Genomic DNA, 24,581 nt, shown 5'->3' on the forward strand with positions numbered 1-24,581 from the left:
CGAACTAGGCCGGGGCAGGTTAGAAACCGGCTTCCCCGTTTTCAGTTTCATTTTCTGAAGAGTCTCTTGATGCTCAGGAAGGCAGGGTTGGGCTCGGTGCATTCGCGGCCTATGCATCAGCGCCCTCTTATCTGGGGTGCGCGCCCAAGCCTGGCGCGCGAACCGCTCACCCGAGAACCTCGGTGTGGACGAACCCTCGCTTTTCGGAGCAGCACCGGAAAGGCTAAGGGACTTGTTCCCGTGCATGCCCCAGCCAGTTAGGACCCTAGCACCTGGTTTTCAGCTGGGAGACCTGAAGCATAGAACTGTTAAGGGTAAGGACGGAGACTGAACGGTACTGGGGGCGGAATCAGAACTCGGTTCACAATTCCAGCCCAGAAATACATTGCAAGTCTTCTGGATTCTCTGGGCAAGAAGTTTCCAGGAACCTCGAGCTCAGAGAACCATCTGGCATGAAGGAGGACCTTCTTGCTTCCTGATTATTTTCCAAAAAGGAAAGGCGTTTCGGAACGTCGGTGCCAAGAAACTCTGGTCCGTAGCCTGCCGTTGTAATTTAAGTAATTTTCTTTGCTTTGGTGGTTAGTGGAGAAATGACCACTGATAGTAAAAACTGTTATAAAAGCAGTAACTGCTTAGAGCATTAGCGTGTCTACCGCCTCGAGGGACATTAGTCCCTGCGACTTAGCACACTAGAATGGAGGTTGGCCCGGACTGGATACTTGATGAACTTAATGGAGGAGAGTGCAGATGAGTGGCTGGTTAAACTCATGAAGGAAGGACCGGCTGAACATGTGAGGGATACCTGAATAAACCCTAGGATGTAGGAATCACCCCGTTATATTTGTAGGGATAGGAAAACAAAGGCTGAGGTTACAGGCTGGCCTGATTCTAATGGCATTTGCGCTTCAGACACTTGGAAGATAGAGGACTGGACAATTTTAGTATGAATTTGGATTGCATCTTCTGTGGGCTCAAATAACAAAGTTAGACCTATAGATTCTAAGAGGGTGTCAATGTTACAAAGACTTGTTAAGAAAACCCACTCTCCATAGATAACATAAAAAGGAGCTGACATGACCTGGTGGCTGAGTCCAAGGATCATTTCTGGAGTGGAATACCCGGAAGAGGAAGTGAACTTGGGGGCCGAGAGTGGCAGAGGTCTTGGAAATCACCCTGGTGTGCAGTTGAAGGGAGTTGGGTGGTGCTTCCCCAGAGAGCCCAAGAAATGTCATCTGGATTCCTTTCCCTTATTTTTAGACCTTTCAGTAATCCCTGTTGTGGAGCTCGTGTCTACACTAAAGAAAGCAGGTTCCTCTCCACAGACCTAATGAAGGGGAGTGTGCACCGAGAGAGCCCCAGGGAGTTCGTAGTGAGTGTTCTGTAATGATTAAGAGTCTGCTATGAGACATTACTTTGCCAACCAAGGTCTGTTTGGTCAAGGCTATGGTTTTTCCCGTGGTCATGTATGAATGTGAGAGTTGCACTGTGAAGAAAGCTGATCGCCGAAGAATTGATGCTTTTGAACTGTGGGGTTGGAGAAAACTCTTGAGAGTCCCTTGGACTGCAAGGAGATCCAACCAGTCCATTCTAAAGGAGATCAGTCCTGGGTGTTCACTGGAAGGAGTGATGCTAAAGCTGAAGCACCAATACTTTGGCCACCTCATGCAAAGAGTTGACTCACTGGAAAAGACTCTGATGCTGGGAGGGATTGGGATCGGGAGGAGAAGGGGACGACAGAGATTGAGATGGCTGGATGGCATCACCGACTCGATGGAGGTGGGTTTGAGTGAACTCCAGGAGTGGGTGATGGGCAGGGAGGCCTGGCGTGCTGTGATTCATGGGGTTGCAAAGAGTCGGACACGACTGAGTGACTGAACTGAACTGAAGGCCAATAATGTTAGTGTTCAATTATTTTCTAGTGCCCTGGCGGTAAAGGAAGAAAGAGAGCTAGTCCTTGTTTACCACCTCACAGTCAAATACCGTAATACTTAAAATTCTTACGAGATAGAATCTGATCTATTCCCTAAGAAAATCTATTTTAAAAACACTTTTTAAAAAAGCTGTGAAGACAGAGAAAAGTACATTTTTCAGTTACTTCTTTTTTATATTCTCTTATGAGAGCAAACTTCTGGAAATCTACAAACATGGCCTTTTAATACTGTTATCTCCCATGAGTAGGATGAATGATGGAAATGCTTTTTTTGGCCCTAATGACTTTCCGAAAAAAATTTCTCCTGTGTTTATTCACAGTCGTAAATATTTTCCAGAATGTGGAAGAAATGGAACTTCATACTCTTTTGTTGGTAATGTAAAATGGTACACCTGTTTTGGAAAATAGATTAAGTTTTTTAAACTTAATCATACACTGGCCATATGACCCAACCACTCCACTCTAGGTGTTTACCCAAGAGAAAATGCAAGTGTATATTCATACAAGGACTTGTGCAAAACTGTTAAAAGCAGCTATATTGGTAACAATCAGAAATTGGAAAACGTTCAAAGTTCCATCAACAGGCAAATGGATAAACAAATTATGCCAGCTATCCATACAATGAAACACTATCAGCAATAAACAACACATGAGTTACTGGTACACACAATAACATGGATGAAATAATTAGGCTGAAAGAAAAAAGTGAGACAATAAATGAGGCTTCCCAGGTAATTTCATTAGTGGTAAAGAACACGCCTGCCAGTGCAGGAGACATAGGGGACGCGGGTTTGATCACTGGGTTGGGAAGATTTCCCTGGAGGAGGTCATGGCAACCCACTCCAGTATTCTTGCCTGGAGAATCCCATGGACAGAGGAGCCTGGTGGGTTATGATCCATAGGGCTGGAATAATTAGGCTGAAAGAGAAAAGGTGAGATAGTAAAAGAGTAACTGTGCATGATTCTTTGTATTTAAAATTCTAGGAAAGGCAGACTAGTCTATGTAACAGAAGCAGATGGTTGGTATCCAGGAGTCGGAGGGTGCATCCGGAGCTTAAAGACACTTTGGGCGGGTGATGGATATGTCATTATCTTGAGGAGGAGGATGGTTTCTCAAGTGTATACATACTGTAGAACTTATTAAATCGTATACTCTAAGTGCAATTTATCATATGTCAATTATACCTCAATAATCTTTAAAAAATGATCCGGACTTGCCTGGTGTCTTAAGAATCCACCTGCCAACGTTTTAAGAATTTTTAAGAATCCACCTGCCAACGCAGGGGACACAGGTTCAATCCCTGGCCCGGGAGGATTGCACAAGCTTCGGGTCACAACTACTGAAGCGGGCATGCCCTAGAGACCGTGCTCCACACCAGGAGAAGCCACCGCAATGAGAAGCCCACGCCTCAGAACTGCAGAGTAACCCCGCTCACAGCAACTAGAGAGAGCCTGCACGCAGCAGCCAAGACCCAGCAGAGCCAAAAACTAACTAATTAATTAAACATTATCACCTAAATGCATAGGTACCAGTATCTTTGTTAGGCCAAAGAAGAATGAAGTCCTTGAACAGAGAAAACAAAATAAGGATATTGAAGTGGGGAGAAAACAGGAATATGTTGAAGCTCAGGTGAGTTGAGTTGCACCTTAAGAGATCTCAGTCAGCACTTCCCTGAGGTGGGCTCATCAAGCAGCCAGAAAACCCAGGCCCCCTGGAAGGAGAGGAACAAGCACAGGTAGGACATTTGTGCCTGGGCTCTTGCAGATGTTGTGTCACTCATCAGAGTGTGGTTCATGCGTCACAACATCAGCTCCACTTCTAGGACCTCTTGGAAATGCAGACCCTTGCGGCCATCCTAGACCTACTAAGTCAGAGCCTGCATTTTAACAACATCCCAGGTGATTCATCAACACATTAAAGTTTGGGAGGCCGCTGATCCAACTACATGACAATTCAGAAGGTAGGTCTTTCTTTCTTTTACAGATGAAGAGACAGTTTCAGAGAATCAAGATCTTGTCCATGTTCACTCTGAGCTATGATTCAAGTGCCAGCCCATGTGATTTGAAAGGCCTCATACTATCCACTTGAAAACCACTTCTGAGCAAGGGTTCACAGGAAATGTTTCACTGGGTGGCTCGGATCAGGGCAAGAATTAAAAGCATACAAGTGATGCAGAGAAACAAGAGCCAGTATCACAATATAGTATTATTTTTTTTAACTCATGTTTATTTTTTTCTGCCACAAAGAAATATGTCCACAAGATCAGAACAATCTAAAAACTATAAAGAAGAAAATTAAAACCACGGGGATTCTGTAATCCAGAGAGAATTATCATTAAATGTTTTAATTTAATGAGTTTGAAGATGGCTGCCTTCTTACAAATCCATCCAGATTAGGTCTGTTTGGGGGATAGAAATCCTCAATCTTTTATGTTAAATTCTATTAAATGCAAACATTATCAGTTGAATGCAGGTTTTGTGGCAAATGTAAATACTGTAAGGATAAATAAAGCATAAGAAGACCCCAGACTGCCAACCAGGAGATACCAACCTAGAGTTCAAATCAGCACAATAATTAATTTATTCAGTAGAGTTCAGTTGCTCAGTCATGTCTGACTCTTTGTGAACCCATGAATCACAGCACACCAGGCCTGGCTGTACATCACCAACTGCCGGAGTTTACTCAAACCCACGTCCATTGAGTCGGTGATGCCATCCAACCATCTCATCGATGCTCTGTCGTCCCCTTCTCCTCCTGCCTTCATCTTTCGCAGCATCAGGGTCTTTTCAAATGAGTCAGCTCTTTGCATCAGGTGACCAAATACTGGAGTTTAGCTTCAAAAGCAGTCCTTCCAATGAACACCCAGGACTGATCTCCTTTAGGATGCACTGGTTTGATTTCCTTGCAGTCCAAGGGACTATTAAGAGTCTTCTCCAGCACCACAGTTCAAAATCATCAAATCTTTGGTGTTCAGCTTTCTTTATGGTCCAATTCTCACATCCATACTCGACTACTGGAAAAAACATAGCCTTGCTAGGCAGACCTCTGTTGACAAAGTAATGTCTCTGCTTTTTAATATGCTGTCTAGGTTGGTCATTACTTTCCTCCCAAGGAGAAAGCATCTTTTAATTTCATTGCTGCAGCCACCATCTGCAGTGATTTTGGAGCCCAGAAAAATAAAGTCAGTCACTGTTTCCACTGTTTCCCCACCTGTTTGCCATGAAGTGATGGGACTGGATGCCATGATCTTAGTTTTCTGAATGTCGAGCTTTAAGCCAACTTTTTCACTCTCCTCTTTCACTTTCATCAAGAGGCTCTTTATTCTTCACTTTCTGCCATAGGGGTGGTGTCATCTGCATATCTGAGGTTATTGATATTTCTTCAGGCAATCTTGATCCAGCTTGTGCTTCTTCCAGCCCAGCGTTTCTCATGATGTACTCTGAATATAACTTAAATAAGCAGGGTGACAATATACAGTCTTGACGTACTCTTTTTCCTCTTTGGAACCAGTCTGTTGTTCCATGTCCAGTTCTAACTGTTGCTTCCTGAGCTGAATACAGGTTTCTCAGGAGGCAGGTCAGGTGGTCTGGTATTCCCATCTCTTTCAGAATTTTCCACAGTTTATTGTGATCCACACAGTCAAAGGCTTTGGCATAGTCAATAAAGCAGAAATAGATGTTTTTCTGGAACTCTCTTGCTTTTTCGATGATCCAGCAGATTTGGCAATTTGATCTCTGGTTCCTCTGCCTTTTCTAAAACCAGCTTGAACATCTGGAGGGTTCATGTATTGCTGAAACCTGGCTTGGAGGATTTTGAGCATGACTTTACTAGTGTGTGAGATGAGTGCAATTGTGAGGTAGTTTGAGCATTCTTTGGGATTGGAATGAAAACTGACCTTTTTCAATCCTGTGGCCACTGCTGAGTTTTCCAAATTTGCTGGCATATTGAGTGCAGCACTTTCACAGCGTCATCTTTCAGGATTTGAAATAGTTCCACTGGAATTCCATCACCTCCACTAGCTTTGTTCATAGTGATGCTTTCTAAGGCCCACTTGACTTCACATTCCAGAATGTCTGGCTCTAGGTGAGTGATCACGCCATCATGATTATCTTCATCGTGAAGATCTTTTTTGTGCCGTTCTTCTGTGTATTCCTGCCACCTCTTCTTAATATCTTCTGCTTCTGTTAGGTCCATACCATTTCTGTCCTTTGTCGAGCCCATCTTTGCATGAAATGTTCCCTTGGTATCTCTAATTTTCTTGATGAGATCTCCAATCTTTCCCATTCTGTTGTTTTCCTCTATTTCTTTGCACTGATCGCTGAGGAAGGCTTTCTTATCCTCCTTGCTATTCTTTGGAACTCTGCATTCAGATGCTTATATCTTTCCTTTTCTCCTTTGCTTTTGGCTTCTCTTCTTTTCACAGCTATTTGTAAACCCTCCTCAGACAGCCATTTTGCTTTTTTGCATTTCTTTTCCATGGGGATGGTCTTGATCCCTGTTTCCTGTACAATGTCACGAACCTCTGTCCATAGTTCATCAGGCACTCTGTCAATCACTTAAATCTATTTCTCACTTCCACTGTATCATCATAGGGATTTGATTTGGGTCATACGTGAATGGTTTGGTGGTTTTCCCTACTTTCTTCAGTTTAAGTCTGAATTTCCAGTAAGCAGTTCATGATCTGAGCCACAGTCAGCTCCCGGTCTTGTTTTTGCTGACTGTATAGAGCTTCTCCATCTTTGACTGCAAAGAATATAATCAATCTGATTTCGGTGTTGACCATCTGGTGATGTCCATGTGTAGAGTCTTCTCTTGTGTTGTTGTAAGAGGGTGTTTGCTATGGCCAGTGCGTTCTCTTGGCAAAACTCTATTAGCCTTTGCCCTGCTTCATTCAGTGCTCCAAGGCCAAATTTGCCTGTTACTCCAGGTGTTTCTTGACTTCCTACTTTTGCATTCCAGTCCCCTATAATGAAAAGGACATCTTTTTTGGGTGTTAGTTCTAGAAGGTCTTGTAGGTCTTTATAGAACTGTTCAACTTCAGCTTCTTCAGCGTTACTGGTTGGGGCATAGGCTTGGATTACTGTAATATTGAATGGTTTGCCTTGGAAATGAACAGAGGTCATTCTGTCGTTTTTGAGATCTTGCATCGGTAACTTTCAAGCTACTTAAATTTGTCCCCTCACCCATATAGTTCTAACCTACAGAGAAGCTTTTGAAAATAATATTTTTCTTTGGAGGCCCCAGAATCATGGCTCTATAACCATGACAATAGGCCTCTTACTTGGGTTTTTAATGAAGAGAATTATCTTCACGTTTTCAGCTTTTTCAGAGGTTGTGTAACGCCTGTGTACTTCAGCTGAACACAGGATGTGGGCACAGACACCAGAATCACTGAGGGGCTGGATGAGCCCCAGGTGGGTCTCAGCGTTTGCCACCAGCAGTCCTGAGGTGCTGGTTTTTATTGTTATTTTCTTTTCTTTTTACTTCTGAGCATCAGAACCAGGTTTCCATTTACAGCAGCCAGGAAGATTGGGGATTATCTGTGAAACTCAGGCAGAAGTGTTTTCATGTGGAATATCTGACTTCTGCATTCACTAGAACTGGTAACAGACTCAAGCTCAAGCAGACACAAGTTCACCAGGAAGGGCAAGTATCTCCAGGTGGCCCTTCAGGATCCACAAGCATCCTGCCCTGAAGCACTGAGAACTTGGCTACTCTGTAGTAGCCTCAGGATCCACCAGAGATTTCCTATCCAATTTAATGGAGCAAGTTTAGGGATTGAAGAGAACATAACCTGACAAAGTTCCTGTTAAGAGTATGGAAAACAGGGATCCTCATCTTATATACCTGCTCCCAAATAACCCATCCCAATAAACTGTACTCACAACCATGGATGGTTCAAAATGCACTCTAATTCTCTTGCCCTTTCAAGGGTTTTCTTTCTCATGAGTTTGTGTTCTGACATTTCTACCAAGATGCAGTGGTTGGAGATGCTGGCCCTTTAACGGGGGAGCAGGGCAGGGGCTGGGAATCTTAAAGCCGGGGCAGCGAGCCTGCCTGGCCCAGGCTGCCATGGCCACGCTGAGCAGAAAGGACAGCCACGGTGCTGGGGTGGGTACTGGCACCCAGGCGGCTGTGAGCCCCTCCCTGTGCACAGGCTGAGGCTGGTGGTGACTGTGTGGGAGTGCTTCTCCTCCAGCTCCTCGCCTGCCTCTTCTTTCTGTCCCTTTGCGAGACAGCTCCCTAGAGCTGAGGTCAGAGGGTGGGGGGCTTAGGGCCATCTGAGAGCCTGGGATTCTACTCCTTGGAGATCTGGATCAAACTTTTCTGACAGCTTTGCCGGGGGGAGACCTTGGTTGTTTTGATGCCAGGCCATCCTCTACTAAGGACAGGGGTCTCTGGGTCCCTTCCCTGTCCCAGGTTTACCTTCCAGAGGCTAACAATGCTCTCTCGCCAGAGGAAACAGCCATGGAGCAAGTCTGCCAGCCCGAAAAGATAAAATGCCTCCAAGGTAATGTCACCAAGTGGTCTATGGTATCTGATAAAAGTCCCAGGAGTGCAGCGGCTTGGGGATGTGGTTCAGTGGATAGACATGGGTTTGAGTCAAAACTGCTATGATTCCCAAGTTCTTTTACCTACTGCTACATCATGAGGGTGACTGAAATCGTGTTTATGGGGTCTATTTTCCTCACCGTCTGAGAAAAATGATCAATACCAGCCTTGTATTGTCGTGAGCAATACATGAACATATACACGTGAAGTCTCTGGCACATGAGGGTTAAATTGCCATGAGTCAGGGCAGCTGGAACTTGGTTGATTAAAGAGGCATAGAAAGGGCTGTCGGGGATGAGCAGGTGGAGAAGCCTGTAGTGGCTCTAATGAGGGGCTGAGGAAGGTGAAGGCGATTGGCGCCTGCTGTGTTCCATTTGCTCAAGTCAGGGGTGGCTGGGGCACCCTGGGGTAGTGAGGCTGACTTGAACTCATACAGCAAGAGGCAATGTTTGAAGATGGTGCTGGAGACGGCTTGTGAACAGAAGTGCTAAGAGAAGCATCCTCTCCAGACCAGGCCCTTCACAGCTGAGCCTGTTTCTACTTCCTCCGCAGGCTCCCGCTTAAACCAAGGCTCAGGCAAGTCCCACGTCCCCTTAGCTCTTGAGGAAGAGCTGGTGTCTGCCTCTCAATTGGAGGAAGAGGAACTGGATCCAGATTTAGCACCAGACTTGGAGGAGGAGGAAGTGGACGAGGAGGAAGAGAAAGATCTGGGGGACCCAGCTGTCCTCGGCGCTGTCCATAACAGCCAGGTGCCGCGGCAGGAGGGCGTGGGGTTGTCCTGAACAGGCTGCATCTCACATCTCTCTTCTCTTCACCCCTCTCTAGGTGGGGAACACTTTCTATTTCAGGCTTGAACCCCAGTAGAGACTCTCACCTTCCTTCCCTCCTTCCATCTGTCTCCTGCTTAGTTTCTGATGCTGCCCTCACCTTGAGTGCAGGTCCAGCAGGGCTGTGTCACCCACCCAGGGATGCTGGCTCTGCTCCTGAAATGAGTCATTTTCATTCCAGCTGATGAAATGAGTCGTCTTCGACCTTGGACCCCTGTGTCTTTGCAGTCCCTTGGATTCCGTCAGCACATGGGGAGGCACAAGGGGTCCCCATGCAGAAATGAAGTTACTCAGACCCTGCTTCAGCTTAACTCCTCAGATGCCAGCTGGCTTCCCTTTGGTGGAAGGAGAGGGGGTCTTGACCCTACTGACTTTGAAATTGAGGGAGGGCCAGGCTGCCTGTATCCCGAGTATTGGAAATGGTTGGTCCTGCTGCTCACCACCCCCCCACCATTAACACTGGTGAATGTAGATGTTATCACAGGGGCTCATTCCTGCCTGAGTTTTCCTCCCTCCCATTCCAGAAAGATCTTCTCAGCTTCCCTGGAATCACAGCCCCTTGTGTTCTGGGGATGCCCCCTGCCTCCTTGCACTTTCTGTGGCAGGTGAGTGTCTCCAGTCTCCATGCTGTGAGAAAGACGGGGTGCTGAGAAGCAGTGTTTGGAGGGTCCCCCTTCCTAACATTACACTCTGCTCTTGACCTTGCTCTGGGGATGCAGCAAAGTGAGGTAAGGGTATGGATGGGGCGGTGCGCCTGCCGTTCAGAGAAGCTTGGTAAAGGACAGAGTGGGTCCTGGGACGGCTGGCCTTCCTAGAAAAAGGAAAACAATTCCAGCCTACAGAGCATAAACAGCACTGAGCCTCGTGCTAGAAAGAACACATGACTTGCAGTGGAGGGGCTTCCAGAAATCCAGCAGGGAGAAGAGAAGGGAATTGTAGGCTGAGGAGGGCTTCAGAGGCATCTGAGAAGGGCTGAAGACAAGGTCTGACGACACTCAGAGGGAGAAAAGATGGGGAGCTGACCCAAACAGCGAGAAAACAGCACAGGCTTCCACATTGTCAGGGGCCAAGAGTTACTCCCTAGGGGGTGACAAACCTGCTGGAAACAAGAAGGGGGCCCACAGTCTGGTGTCCTCATGACTGGCTTGAGGGGCCCCAATGTGGCAGATGTTGGGTGAGGTTCTTCAAGGCAAAGGCAGATGAGACCCTAGGGCAGAAAGGCAATCAGCAGCAAAGGCAGGATCTGTTGATGGAGACGTGCTTCTCTCAGACCCTGAAATTCCTCTTGCAGACCCTGGACCACCTGGCTCCCCTTCCGTCCCGGCCCACCCTTCCCAGCTCCGGCTCTGCAGCCCGCCACTTTGGACCTCGACTGCCCGCACCAGACCCGTCACTCCTCTGCAGACCGCCCACCTCGTGGCCCCTGAGGCTCAGGTGATAGATCAGGGCGCCCCTCCCCTGGGGTCCAGACAGGCTGGGTTACCTCCAGAAGATGGGAGGTAGTAGCTGAGGAGGCATGGCTGCCCTTCTATCAGCTGCCACAGAAAAACACTTAGAGAAACTCACTAAGGGAAGTATGAGATGACATGTAGTCCCTTCCCTCACAGGTGAGATGGAAGCCCAGCACTATCTGAGGTCAGCTGGCCCAGAACTGAGCCTAGGACTCAGAAGTCCTGATAGCCAGGCCAAATGGTTTTCTATCGTGTTGGGATTTCCTGCAGCCCCATCTCAGGGATATACATCTTGGAGGGGATGTGGACCCTGCTGAACTAGGATAGTGATGCTTCATGTGGCTGACGTTGGGTAGGGTCCTGAGCAGGTCAGGTCCCATAGCTGTCCGGCTGAGGTTCCCACAGGCTAAAAGAAAGGGGGAGGCTGCTAAGAGCTTGGTCCCACCCAGCCCATGTTTCTTTCTAAGACTCCCCAGTCATCTGACCCAGCTCCACCCTCAGCACCAGCGGATCTTGAAGCAGCAGCAACAGCAGGGTCGACCACAAAGGTAAAGCCTAGAGGAGGAGCAGGATTGAGTGGAGCCCCCTGCATGCTGGGTTTTCCCTTGTGGTAAGGCACCTCTCCCAGAGCCCCCCACCGTCCCCCGATATCCAGCTCCAGGCGCTCTCTACTCCCTGGGGAGGTCTCTGGGGATGGGGGGGCGGTGGTTGAGGTAGAAGGGGTCAGGGAGGTGTAGGTTTAAAGAGCCGTCCTCTTGGCTTGAAGTCCCCCAGCCAAGAAGTGGCCTCAGCAGCCAGACTCCTACGCTAACCTCATGACGCAGAAGGAGAAGGACTGGGTGGTAAAAGTGCAGATGGTCCAGCTGCGGAGTGAGAACCCCCGCCTTGATGACTGTTACTACCAGGTGGGTCCCAGGGCCTCGGACCTTGGGGTCAAGTGGCCTGACTCCATGGTGCTGAGAGCCTGCCTTCAGCTCAGTCACCACGTCCCTTCTCGTGGGAGGGACGACTGTGAAAGGATGGGGTCATGTTTCTATACGTGACATCCAAACTCCTTCCCTTTCTCTTAAGTTTCAGCTGCAGAGCATTATTTGTGTTCCCGAAACACTCTGAGATTTTGTCTCCATATTTTGACAAGAGTTTCTCCTACTCAGTCTGAAAATGACATTCTCATCTTTTGTACACATTGGTTTCTCTTATAAATGACTTATTATAAACATTCGTCTACTTTCCTTTTACCTTTTTTTAAAGATCTAAAACACAAGGAACTTTTATAGGTAATGGAATTCAATTTCTTGAACAAATGTGGCAGGTTTTTTGACTCCTTTCTGTCTTCTTCCTGTCTACCCTTTGTCCGTGAGTTCTAGGTTGTCTGGGCTTCCCTTTGGCTCAGACGGTAAAGAATCTGCCCGCAGTGCAGGAGACCCGGGTTCAGTACCTGGGTTGGGAAGATCCCGTGAAGTAGTAAATGGCTACCCATTCCAGTATTCTTGCCTGGAGAATTTCATGGACAGAGGAGCCTGGTGGGCTACAGTCCATGGGGTCACAAAAAGTCAGACATGACTGAGCAATTAACACTTTCACTTTCTGGGCTCTCTGCTTTGCTTCTCTGCCTTTCCATCCTAGCTCTTCAAGTCCTTAGGATGGGGGGCCCCAGATCAGGGGGCATGGGGCTTAGGGTGCTGAAGATGTTTTAGAGTGGCTCTAGAAGGGCCTTACATCCCAGGAGCGTTTCTGGAATGAATGCTGTAGACAAGGGTGCACTGCGAGGTTATACTGGAGAGCCCTAAGTCTTAAGTTCAACCAACGAGTATACATTTGACTAATCCGTGAACTCTCAGGAATATTATCAGAAACTAGAGAAGCAGGCAGATGAAGAGCTGCTTGGGCGAAGAAGCAGGTTTGAGTCTCTCAAGCTGGTCACACCTTACATTCAGAAGGCGGAGGCTTATGAATCAGGTAGGACCAGGGCTGACCTGCTGGGTTGGGGTGGACATCTGGTTGGACCCAGATGGAAAGCAGAGGGGCATGTGCCTGTCTGACTCTTTCCACACAGTGGTTCGAATTGAGGGTTCCCTGGGCCAGGTAGCTGTATCGACGTGTTTTACCCCTCGCCGAGCTATTGATGCTGTGCCCCATGGAACTCAAGAGCAGGTAGGAGTTTATCTTCCTACAGCTTTTTTCTCTCCCTGTGTTTTGGAGAAAGGTCTGGAGCACTATCATGCTTGAGTTCAGATTGTGAGCTTAGAGAAAGAGGAGTGATCAGGCTTTGCGATTTAGTCTTTCCAGCTCACGTCCTGGCCTGCCTAGGCGTGGGCTGCTGTTGCTGGAGTTGTGGCTGACAGCCAGGGACTCTTCTCTAGGAGACAGCAGCTGCAAGCAGTCAGAGGCTTTGGGTGCTGTACCGGATTGAGAAGGTGAGACCTCAGCCTTAGCAGTGAGTCCCTTGCCTCCCTTGAGAGCAGGATATGCTCACATTGACCCCTTCTTCGTCTCCCCCCAACCCTCGCGTTCCCAGATGTTCCTTCAGTTACTGGAGATAGAGGATGGCCAGCAGGATGGGCCTGCACAGCCCCGAGACTGTGAGCAGCAGAGCAGCCGGGTTGAGAAGCTCTTCCAGGCCTTAAAGGCCCAGGGGCAGAATAATCTGGAGTGAGTGTGGGATGGTCACACCCCATCCCAGGAGGAGACAGTGGCTTAGCTTTGGCCCCTCCCTTTTGGCACCGGCCCTCTGCTCTAGCGGAGCCCTGCAATGTTTGCCTGTGTCCCTGCAGGGCGGCAGATGACGGCTTCCTGCAGGCGCTGTCCGTGGGGAAGGGGAAAGCCCTGGTGGCCCGGCTCCTCCCCTTCCTGCCCCGGGATCGAGCTGTCAGCTTGCTGCTGGCCATCACCCGCCACCTGCCCTTCCTGGTCAAGAGGGACGTGGCTGATCAGGTAGTGTGGCACGGAGTGGAGGAGAGGATGGTTTTGTGGATGGGTTAGCAATGCTCATCCCTTCTCCTCCTTCCACTCCCCACCCTCGGAGAAGCCAGAGAAGGTTTTGGGTGGTGAGGGAGACTGACCCTGCCACCCTCAGGGAAGGGGGTTATAGAAGACTGCCACAGGAACAGCTGGTGATCTTTGATCCTCAGGCACAGTGAAGAAAGGAAAACCCTCAGGCGTGTGGTTACACAGGTGTGCGTGTGTTCTGGCGGTTAGGGAAGATGAGGACCCCGATAAGTGCCGAGCCCCAAGCCCCTTTGCTCAGGGAAGGCGTGGAGGACAAGTGGGCATTGAAGGGCTGCTGCTAGGGATGAACACTCCTGAGTAGTGACAGGCCTGGTAGGTCTGAGCTGACCAGAAGGGGCTAGAAGCAGGTTGGTAAGAAAGAGACTGGAGGTGAAGTTGTCAAGGAGTCAGAGAGGCCCTTACTGATCTTCCTGCAGGCCCTGCAAATGTTACTTCAACCTCTGAGCAGATGTATCAGGCACTTGACCTTCCGTGAACTCCTCCAAGGACTTCAGGGACTCATGCAGCTACCACCTGGCTCCTCTGAGCGGCCAATCACTGTGGTGCTTCAGAATCAGGTAACACGTGTGGGAGGCTTTGGTCTCTCCACAGGAGGCTCCAGGTGCTAACTGGAAGGGACCCAGGGTGGGGTTGCTTTTTTAACAAGCTCCAGATGATGATGGTGCTTCTAGATCAGAAGTCACCAAACTTTTTTGATAGTGAATCCTTTTACTACAAAAATTCTGAACTACACCACCTGCGTGTTTATAAATCATATACATGGAACACTATACTTATTAGGTGCATAATAAATATAAGGTGAGAGCTATATATGAAAGATCTCATATCTTCCAATGTTCTAGTGGATTATCCTGTGAACCCCTTCTGAAGATTTTTGCCTCATGCAGTGCCTCTTAAAACGGGCTCCACATCCTACCCGCATCAGATTCCTGGGTCCATTCCCAACCTACAGTCTCTGACTCCTCGGGGCAGAGACCACAAGTGTGTATTTCATCATCAGCTCCCCAGAGGAATCTTTTGGACAATTCAGAGCAGTGATGTCCTTGGAAAGAGCTCAGAGTTTCTTGGCCAGCCAGGGTAAAACTTGATGTGTTTATGGATGTTGGACTCTGTCTGTACCTATGAACTTGCCCTTTTAGTTTGGAAACAACAGAGCCAGGGAAGCACTGGATGCCTATGGTAAACTCATCTTTACCCTGGACACTTTGACACTTTATCACTTGCAGTTTGGCATATCTTTGCTCTATGCCCTGCTAAGTCATGGGGAGCAGCTGGTATCACTGAATTCTTCCCTCAAGGAGCCCAGCAGTGACCATTCAGCTTGGTAAGATCATAAAAACCTTGTAAATACTATTTCAGTACCACTGGGATGTGTGCTAAGTTGCTTCAGTTGTGTCCAACTCTTTGTGACCCTGTGTACTGTATCCTGCCAGCCTCCTCTATCCATGAGATTCTCTAGGCAAGACTGCTGGAGTGGGTTGCCATGCCCTCCTCCAGGGGGATCGTCCCAACCCAGGGATCGAACCTGCATCTCCTGCATTGGCAGGCAGGTTCTTCACTGCTAACGCCACCTGGGAATCCCCCTGGGATATGTAGGCTTAAACCAGGTTAGCTGTTTCCTGAGTGGTTTAATCAAGCACCGGGGAGGAGATTGGACAGAGAAGAGGCGACTGGCAGATTTGTAGCTGTTTTGTCTTTTTTTTTTTTTTTTTTCTGTAGTGCCTAGAGTGCTGTCCCCCATGGGAGGCAATATAAGATAGTCGTTAAAGAGACAAGCCTTGGAGTGTAACAGACCTAGGGGTGAATTCTGCTTCTGTCACTTACCAGCAGCAGAACATCGGGGCACATTATTTCACTTTCTTTAGCCTGTTCCTCCTCTATAAACTAGGGATCTAAGGATGATGGTACTAACCAGTTAGAAACCTGAAGATTAAGCAAGACGGAAGATGCGTAAAGCACTAAGCATTGCCTGGCACATACCAAACAGGCAAACGTTCTATCTTAATTGCTGTAGGTTCAGAGGGTGGCAGTGGTGGTAGAAGATAACAAACCTGGGCCCTGAGCCCATTTCCCGCACAAACACTAAGATGCCAATGTGTTTCTTCTCTGCCCTCCAGGACAGACATGGTGGTTCTCACTGCCTGGGAGATTGCTCAGATGCCTACAGCCTCTCTGGCAGAACCCCTGACCTTCCCCAGCAACCTTCTTCCCCTGTTCTGTCACCATGTGGACAAGCAGTTGGTACAGAAGCTGGAGGCTAGGATGGAGCATGTGGCCGTGGAACTAAGATCATAGCCCTGGGTTGGAGCCCAGACTAGGTTCTATCACTTCTCTACTATGTTTAAACCAAGAGTATGGAGGATAACTTGCTTTTCGAAGTATTTCTAGACGTGGGTACTTACTGAGTCACCAGTCTGCTCCAAGTTAGGGTTGTATGGCCTGTTTCTTCAGCCAAACCTTTCCGTTTTTTTCCTAGGAACTTTGATTATTTATCACACTAAGATATTTGAGAGTAAGAATTAGTTTGAGAAGATGAACTGTTCATTCAAAAAGTATTTGAGGGACAACTCAGATGTAAACAAGATGTAAATGCACAGAGAACAGGCAGCTCCTCTCTCCTCAGAGCTTTGCCTCTGCTAGACAGAGATACTAGTCACATCACACAATAAAGGGGAGTCATTTGAAGTTGACCCCTCTTTTTGTAGGTTTGTTTTGATCTAAGACAGAGATACTAAGTCACATCACACAATAAAGGGGAGTCATTTGGAGCTGACCCCTCTTTTTGTAGGTTTGTTTTGATCTACTGATCAGGTTGTTCCAGAATGCCTATATATGGGGAAAGTTTAGTGATCAGACACTAGCTGTGTATAGGTTTTGCCCACAGGGATCCAGAGAGTTTGAAGACAGTTGTACGCGTTGATATACTGGCAAACCTTGCCCAAAACCTTTTCTTATGCTTCAAAAAACTGAACCATGTGCCTAAAAAGGCAGAGCAAAATGAGGTGTAATTAAAAAGATAACAGAATGAAGTGCTGCAGCTTGTTTGTAAGTTAAGAGGTATAATCAAAGTCACTTTCTTTTTTGTGTGACACTTCACTTGTAAGGGACAAGTCCTTGTTGTGCTGAACAATAGACTGACTTTGAAAACTGTTCTGCTGTTGCCATTTTTTATAAGTAGCCCAAGCTGAACTAAGAGGGTTGGAATATAAATATCTCCCTTGAGATATGAGATGTTTGGTTTACTTTGACAAACAGGATCACTCACTCGTCAGCAAACACTAGAGCCCCTTTTTTGAACCACGTACCATTTTAGGTGGTTGAGAAACGGTGACGACCAAATAAAAGTCCTTGCTCTTCTGAAGCTGACATTCTGGCTGGACAGGGACTGACAGTAGATACCAAGTAGTAATAAATCCTATGGGGGGAACACAATTGGAGGACGAGTGACTGGAGTGAACTGGAAGGACTGTCAACGAGAGGTTAAAGTTAGGCTGGAATCAAAGATGAGTATTCCACGCAGAGGACTAGTGAGCACAAAGCCCCTAAAGTGAGAATGGACTTGGTATGTTTGAAGAAAAGAGAAGGGAGATGTGGCTGAGGCATACAGATAAGGGGTGGGGTGATGAGGTATGAGAGCAGTAGGCAGGGTACACATCTGTGACCCTTTTTAAAAAAACCTGGGTTTTCCACTGTGCTAGGAAGTCAGAATTTTGAACAGGGAAGTGACTTTTGTCACTTTTGTTTTAAGATGATCATTCTTGACTGCTGATTGCTAGGGGAACAGGATAGAAAGCAAGAGGGAAAAAATGTTCAAAAGTTTTGTTTCCCTCCCCCCCCCTCAAAGTTGGAGCAAGTATTGAAGAGCTGTGGGGACAGAAAGAGAAGAGGTTTGAAAGAGGTTTTGGAAATAAGAGTTGACAGACATTGCTGATGGGCTGCATAAGGGTGGTGGTGAAGAATCCAGGATGCCTCTCTGACAGAGTGAATGGTGGGTGCCCTAGACTAATGTGGGGAAAACAGAAAAGTGCATTTGGGGAGTAATCATCAATATTTTAGACATTTAATATGAGTCCTGTTAGAAATCCAAGTAGATATATCAAGTAGGTAAAGAGCAGTCTGGAGCTGAAGGAAAAGGTCAGGGATAAAGACATCGAAGTGGGCGCTATCATCACACAGAGGCATTTACAAGTTAGGAGAGGGGAAGATGACACAGGAAGAGAAGCTAGAGGACTAGGAACTGTTCTCCGTGGGAAAGCGCAGGGAGAAAACTAGGGAGTTACCAAAGCTGGAAAAAAAGTATTTCAAGGGTGGAGTATGGAATGAAGAGAGAGAAGTAATGGTTGGTTTTGGCATTTCTGCTCATTGACCTTAAGGGACAGTTGAGGTGGAGATGTTGGCCTGAATAGAAAGGCTGAGGGAAGGGGAGAGGGGTTGACTACAGAAAGAGTCAATTTGGAATCTTCTGAAAGGGAAGCAGAGAACTTGTGACAGTAGGTAGTGCTCACTGTAGGTTAAAAGACTATTTTTAAAGTGATATATATATATAATGAAAGCACTCCTATAAAGGCATGGGGGAAGGGTAGGCACGGTGGAGAGAAAGTTTACAAATTCCTACAACAGGAGGAGGATGGGAATCAAAGCACAAACAGGAGTTGGCTTTTGAAAGTTGTGTGACCCCATAGACTGTGGAAGAGAAGGTGTTAAGAAAGACACTGGTACCCTTAAGGAGACTTCTCCAAAATGCCTACTCTCCACCTCTTCCTGCCCCCTCTGCTGTGATCTTGGGCCATATAGTTCTTAAAGGAAAGAGAAGTAGGAAACAGGAACTCTACCACTTCCCCAGCCTGTTATTAATATAATGGTATTATTTGACGTCAGCATCAAGTCAGCTCTCCTGTGATGGATTGGTCCAGTCCCAAGGACACTGCACCACCCAGGGCCTGTAAGCAGAAACAGCAGCCCAATAAGCAGTGGAGAAGGGAATGGCAAACCACTTCAGTATTCCTGACATGACAACCCCACAAACAGTATGAAAAAACAAAAAGAGAGGACACTTAAAGATGAACTCCCCAGGCTGGTAGGTGCCCAATATGTTACTGGAGATCAGTGGAGAAATAACTCCAGAAAGAATGAAAAGATGGAGCCAAAGAAAAAACACCACCCAGTTGTGGATGTGACTACTGATGGAAGTAAAGTCCAATGCTGTAAAGAGCAATACTGCGTAGGAACCTGGAATGTTAGGTCCATGAATCAAGACAAATTGGAAGTGGTCAAACAGGAGATGGTAAGAGTGAACACTGACACTTTAGGAACCAGTGAACTACAATGGACTGGAATGGTTGGATTTAAATCAGATGATCATTATATCTACTACTGTACGCAAGAATCCCTTAGAAGAAATGGAGTAGCCATCATGGTCAACAAGAGTCATGCAGTACTTGGATGCAATCTCAAAAATGATAGAATGTTTGTTTCAGCGGCAAAACATTCACCGTCACAGTAATCCAAGTCTATGCCCCAACTAGTAACGCTGAAGAAGCTGAAGTTGAATGGTTCTATGAAGACCTACAAGACCTTCTAGAACTAACACCCAAAAAATATGTCTTTTTCATTATAGGGGACTGGAATGCAAAAGTAGGAAGTCAGAAACACCTAGAGTAACAGGTAAATTTGGCCTTGGAATACAGAATGAAGCAGGGCAAAGGCTAATAGAGTTTTGCCAAGAGAATGTACTGGTCATAGCAAACACCCTCTTCAAACAACACAAGAGAAGACTACACATGGACATCACCAGATGGTCAAAACCGAAATCAGATTGATTATATTCTTTGCAGCCAAAGATGAAGAAGTTCTATACAGTCAGCAAAAACAAGACTGGGAGCTGACTATGGCACTGACCATGAACTCCTTATTGGAAATTCAGACTTAAATTGAAGAAAGTAGGCAAAACCACTAGACCATTCAGGTATGTCCTATATCAAATCCCTTATGATTATACAGTGGAGGTGACAAATAGATTCAAGGGATTAGAGTGCCTGATGAACTATGGAGGGAAGTCTGTGACACTGTACAGGAGGCAGTGATCAAGACTATCCAAAGAAAAGAAAGGCAAAATGGTTGTCTGAGGCGGCCTTACAAATAGCTGTGAAGAGAAGTGAAAGGAAAAGAGGAAAGATATACCCATTTGAATGCAGAGTTCCAAAGAAGAGCAAGAAGAGATAAGAAAGCCTTCCTCAGAGAGCAATGCAAAGGAAAAGAGGAAAACAATAGAATAGGAAAGTCTAGAGATCTCTTCAAGAAAATCAGAAATACCAGGGGAACATTTCATGCAAAGATGGGCTCAATAAAGGACAGAATGGCATGGACCTAACAGAAGTAGAAGATAAGAAGTGGCAAGAATACATAGAAGAACTATACAAAAAAAGATATTCACGACCCAGATAATCACCATGGTGTGATCACTCACCTAGAGCCAGACATCGTGGAATTCAAAAGCAAGTGAGCCTTAGCTTTGCAAACAAAGCTAGTCGAGGTGATGGAATTCCTGTTATGCTATTTCAAATCCTAAAAGATGATGCTGTGAAAGTGCTGCACTCAATATGCCAGCAAATTTGGAAAACTCAGCAGTGGCCACAGGACTGGAAAAGGTCAGTCTTCATTCCAATCCCAAAGAAAGGCAATGCCAAAGAATGCTCAAACTACCTCACAATTGCACTCATCTCACACGCTAGTAAAGTCATGCTCAAAATTCTCCAAGCCAGGCTTCAACAGTACATGAACCGTGAACTTCCAGATGTTCAGGCTGGTTTTAGAAAAGGCAGAGGAACCAGAGATCAAATTGCCGACATCCATTGGCTCACAGAAAAAGCAAGAGAGTTCCAGAAAAACATCTGCTTTATTGACTACACCAAAGCCTTTTTCTGTGTGGACCACAATAAACTGTGGAAAATTATGAGAGATGGGAATCCCAGACCACCTGACCTGCCTGAGAAACCTGTATGCAGGTCAGAAAGCAACAGTTAGAACTGGACATGGGAACAATAGAGTGGTTCCAAATCGGGAAAGGAGTACGTCAAGGCTGTATATTGTCACCCTGCTTATTTAACTTCTATGCAGAGTACATCATGGAGGCGGCGATGGCATCTCACTCCAGTATTCTTGCCTGGAGAATCCCAGGGACAGGGGAACCTGGTGGGCTGCTATCCATGGGGTCGCACAGAGTCGGACATGACTGAAGTGACGTAGCAGCAGAGTACATCATGAGAAAAAGTGGGCTGGTTGAAGCACAAGCTGTTATCAAGATTGCTGGGAGAAATATCAATAACCTCAGATATGCAGATGACACCACCCTTATGGCAGAAAGTGAAGAGGAACTCAAAGGCCTCTTGATGAAAGTGAAAGAGAAGCGTGAAAAAGTTGGCTTAAAACTCAGCATTCAGAAAACTAAGATTGCACCTGGCCCCATCACTTCATGGCAAACAGATGGGGAAACAGTGGAAACAGTGACAGACTTTTATTCTGGGGGGGCTCCAAAATCATTGCAGATGGTGACTGCAGTCATAAAATTAAAACACGCTTGCTCCTTGGAATAAAAGTTATGACCAACCTAGATAGCATATTAAAAAGCAGAGACATTACCTTCCCGACAAAGGTCCAACTAGTCAAAGCTGTGGTTTTTCCAGTAATCATGTATGGATGTGAGAGTTGGACTATAAAGAAAGCTTAGCACCGAAGAATTGATGCTTTCGAACTGTGGTGTTGGAGAAGACAATCTTGAGAGTCCCTTGAACTGCAAGGATATCCAACCAGTTCAGCCTAAAGGGATGAGTCCTGGGTGTTCATTGGAAGGACTGATGCTAAAGCTGAAACTCCAATACTCTGGCCACCCGGTGCAAAGAGCTGACTCATTCGAAAAAACCCTTATGCTGGGAAATATTGAGGGCGGGAGAAGCGGACGACAGAGGAGGAGATCTTTGGATGGCATCACTGACTCGATGGACCTGAGTGTGAGTGAACTCCGGGAGTTGGTGATGGACAGGAGGCCTGGCACGTGCCGCAGTCCGTGGGGTCGCAGAGTCGGACACGACTGACTGAACTAAGCTAAACTGAAGAAGCGGTTCGAGAGGCAGGGGCTGGCCTCCGCAGATGGGCGGCCGCGACGGTGAGAGAGCAGAGGGTGACGTAGCATTGCAAACAGTTGCCAGGTCTCTCTTCGGCCGCTAATGAAGACCCGCAACTTTCTCGCCCTGAAACAAACGAAGACAGGGTATCACTGTGGTGGGCGGCGCCGGGGAGTCACGAGGCGGAGAGCGGGTCGGGCGCAGGGCGCAGGCGCAGGACGCGGCGGGGGTCACGAGGCGGAGAGCGGGTCGGGCGCACGGCGCAAGCGCACGACGCGACGGGAGGGGGTCACGAGGTGGAGAGCGGGCCGGCGCACGGCGCAGGCGCAGGACGCGGCGGGGCGTGGGGCGGGTAACGAGGCGGAGAGCGGGTCGGGAGCACCACGCAGGCGCAGGACGCGGCGCGCGGGCCGGAAGGGGCGGTGGGCCAGAATGGCTGCGGAGTTGCGAGTGCTGCCGGTTTTGTTGGTGCCGGTCCCCGCCGAGGCCGCAGGGCGGCTGGGGCCCCGGGCGCAGCTGCACAGAAAGCAGGCGGCCCTGGGGAGTCTGACGGCCGCAGGCACTCTTCGCGTGCTCCCCTTGGCGCCGGGCGGCCGGGGCGGGGGCGACTGCCGCCTGGATGGCTGCTTTCGGCAGTAAGAGCTGCGGCCGGGCCGGGCGGTGGGCAGCGCCTCTGCTGGACCGAGGGCGGCGGGAGCGGAGTGGCGGCGGGGCGCCCGCCCGCGGCGGGCCCGGCCTCCTCAGAGCCGCACGGCGGTCGTGTTCCCCTCGTCGGTTCCGGGTGGGCGAGGACCGCATCCGTACCGTCCGCACGCGGGGAGCTGTAGGAGTCCCTGCTGGGGCGCTGAGCTTTTTCTTCTTTCTACATGGTTTGATTTCTCGACACCGCGCTGTACCCCACGCCCATTTTCTTCAGTTAAATCTGTTGAGGACGCCAGCCGGGGGCATCATCTCTTTTCCATTGCCCTGTTTTTATTCTCATGCGTTTCCTTCACGTTTGGGCTCGCTCCCCTTTGAAAGATAGAGCCTGCATTTTCTACTCGTTAACTTATTTTCCTAACAAGTGCTTATTATGCGCGCTGCTCGTTACCTGGGAGTAGTGCCTAAAAGGTGTAGTAAGACAGCTCTTAATACACGTGAGGCTGTATGGTCGGTCAGACAGGAAACAATTTCAGTCATCTCTGACGCTTACATTTTATATCGTTAACTTTGAGAGTGCCATCCGAGGCTTTGGACTCTTTAATAAAACGTTTTAGAAATGTTCTCTTTACGACTTAATAGTTGCCAAAGGAGAGTCTTTGAATCTCCAGGTCTCACAACAGTGCCTCACAGTAGAGATTCGTTTGGTAAATCCCTGAATGCTTCAGTGGGTTTCATGTTTTCTTTATTCCTGGTCTCTAGCTGCTAGGAAAAGGATTTTTTTCTCCTCCTTAAGTTAGTTGATTCAACATTATTAAGTACCGATGAATACAAGAGAGAAATGAGTCAGAGATCCTAACAGAAGATAAGCAGAACTGACATGAAATAACTGGGGGCTGGTGTAAGCCATTGCATGAAATTAGTGGGAGAAAGAGCATGGAGGAAAACGTTTTAGCTTTTTTTTTTTTTTTTAACAAATTTTAATTCGAATAATTCATAGGGTAAAAATAAGGACAAATTTATGGAATACAGAGTTTGCTTCCTACTTTTCTACCAGTGGGGTTTCCCTGATAGCTCAGTTGGTAAAGAAGCCGCCTGCAATGCAGGAGAGTCGACAAGAGTGAGAGACTAACTTTTCTGCCAGTGTCGCATGTTGGTAGACTACACCGATCTACACGGTCTTTTGTATATATAGTTGAATCATTGTGTCTTCTGTAATCTGTTCACTGAAAAGTCTGTCTTGCCACGTGGCAGTGTGGCCCCATGTGCTAATGATGTTACTCGTTTCACAATATTTTGCTTTTAAATATATTTTAATTTGTTTAGCTATTTCCATATTTGACATTTTCAGATTTCAGTGTAAACAGTCAGGTATTGACTTTATGAAACAACATCATTCTCGGTATAAAGACAAAAATACAAAATGTCAGTACTTTTTCTCTGACGTAGCACCAAGTTCACTGTTTTTAGATACAAAGCTTATTACTTCTGTGGAAAACTTTTTTAAAAAAAGAAACCTTTATCAGCATGGTGGCTTCACCTGCATTGTTTTCAGAATCTGGGCTCTTTTATTTTTAAATGTAACAATTTTATTTAATTTGAAGCTATAGCATTAATAGTCTCTTTCCATTCTCGTTAGCCATGTTGGTATGCTGACTTTGTACTGCGTAATATATTTTATAACTGCACTGTCCCATATGGTAGCCATTAGCCACATGTGACTTAAAATGGAGAATTAAGTTCCTCAGTTGCACTCACTGAGCATGTGGCAGCTGGCTACTGTATTGGACCTTGCAGATTTGCAGAACACTTCCATCTCATGGGAAGTTCTGTTGGCCAGAGCTATTCTATGATATGCCTTTTTAAAGTCTTCAAAGTCTGTAAATGCAAATAATCACTTTTTAAAAAATGATTGAAAGCATTTATGTTAGCAGAATGTATTTTTTGTTAATTGTGAAGACCATCTCTTATAAATAATAGACGTTTGGTTATTGGAACTTATCCTTGATCGTGACAGTTTCTTTTTTTTTTTTGTAATTTATTTTTTATTGG

The 24,581-nt window shown here is 47.0% G+C and overlaps 2 protein-coding genes and 1 long non-coding RNA gene across 19 annotated transcripts in view; 2 read left to right on the forward strand and 1 right to left on the reverse strand.

Moving 5' to 3' along the window:
• Positions 1 to 56: 56 nt before the first annotated feature.
• Positions 57 to 16,922, forward strand: PATL2 (PAT1 homolog 2). 15 transcript variants are annotated; one of them, XM_088839355.1, is made up of 16 exons: positions 62 to 1,776; positions 2,251 to 3,891; positions 8,352 to 8,442; positions 9,036 to 9,232; positions 9,835 to 9,915; positions 10,602 to 10,744; positions 11,229 to 11,309; positions 11,528 to 11,666; positions 12,603 to 12,720; positions 12,818 to 12,915; positions 13,125 to 13,178; positions 13,280 to 13,413; positions 13,536 to 13,695; positions 14,187 to 14,327; positions 14,910 to 15,094; positions 15,888 to 16,922. In XM_088839355.1, the coding sequence occupies exons 2-16, from the start codon at positions 3,877 to 3,879 to the stop codon at positions 16,063 to 16,065; spliced, it is 1,815 nt and encodes a 604-aa protein (XP_088695481.1). In that variant the 5' UTR covers positions 62 to 1,776; positions 2,251 to 3,876; the 3' UTR covers positions 16,066 to 16,922. The 15 variants fall into 15 exon arrangements, with proteins under 15 accessions (XP_088695482.1, XP_088695478.1, XP_055291405.2 ...); XM_055435429.2 differs by having other exon boundaries at positions 2,251 to 2,303; XM_088839347.1 differs by lacking the exon at positions 2,251 to 3,891 and having other exon boundaries at positions 62 to 531; positions 1,258 to 1,776.
• LOC129562384 (uncharacterized) lies at positions 2,713 to 22,083 on the reverse strand. The gene is made up of 3 exons (XR_008687191.2): positions 21,409 to 22,083; positions 17,076 to 17,185; positions 2,713 to 2,848 (listed from the first exon to the last, which is right to left on the reverse strand). It is a non-coding gene; the product is annotated as an uncharacterized LOC129562384 (long non-coding RNA).
• A 185-nt stretch (positions 22,084 to 22,268) lies between these two features.
• Positions 22,269 to 24,581, forward strand: part of SPG11 (SPG11 vesicle trafficking associated, spatacsin) — an 88,184-nt gene continuing 85,871 nt past the window's right edge. For 2 of the 3 annotated variants that reach the window (XR_016038146.1, XM_055437079.2), the window contains exon 1: positions 22,274 to 22,525. Coding sequence is in view for 2 of the 3 variants with exons in the window: in XM_055437079.2 (XP_055293054.2) it covers positions 22,323 to 22,525 (203 nt within the window). In the remaining variant the exon portion in view is untranslated. Of the gene's footprint in view, positions 22,526 to 24,581 lie in introns of all 3 variants that reach the window. The other variant, XM_055437080.2, reaches the window with a different exon arrangement.

Source organism: Moschus berezovskii, chromosome 9 (genome assembly GCF_049115385.1).
Source record: "Moschus berezovskii isolate FMDL1 chromosome 9, NW_MosBer_1.0, whole genome shotgun sequence".
Classification (NCBI taxonomy): Eukaryota; Metazoa; Chordata; class Mammalia; order Artiodactyla; family Moschidae; genus Moschus; species Moschus berezovskii.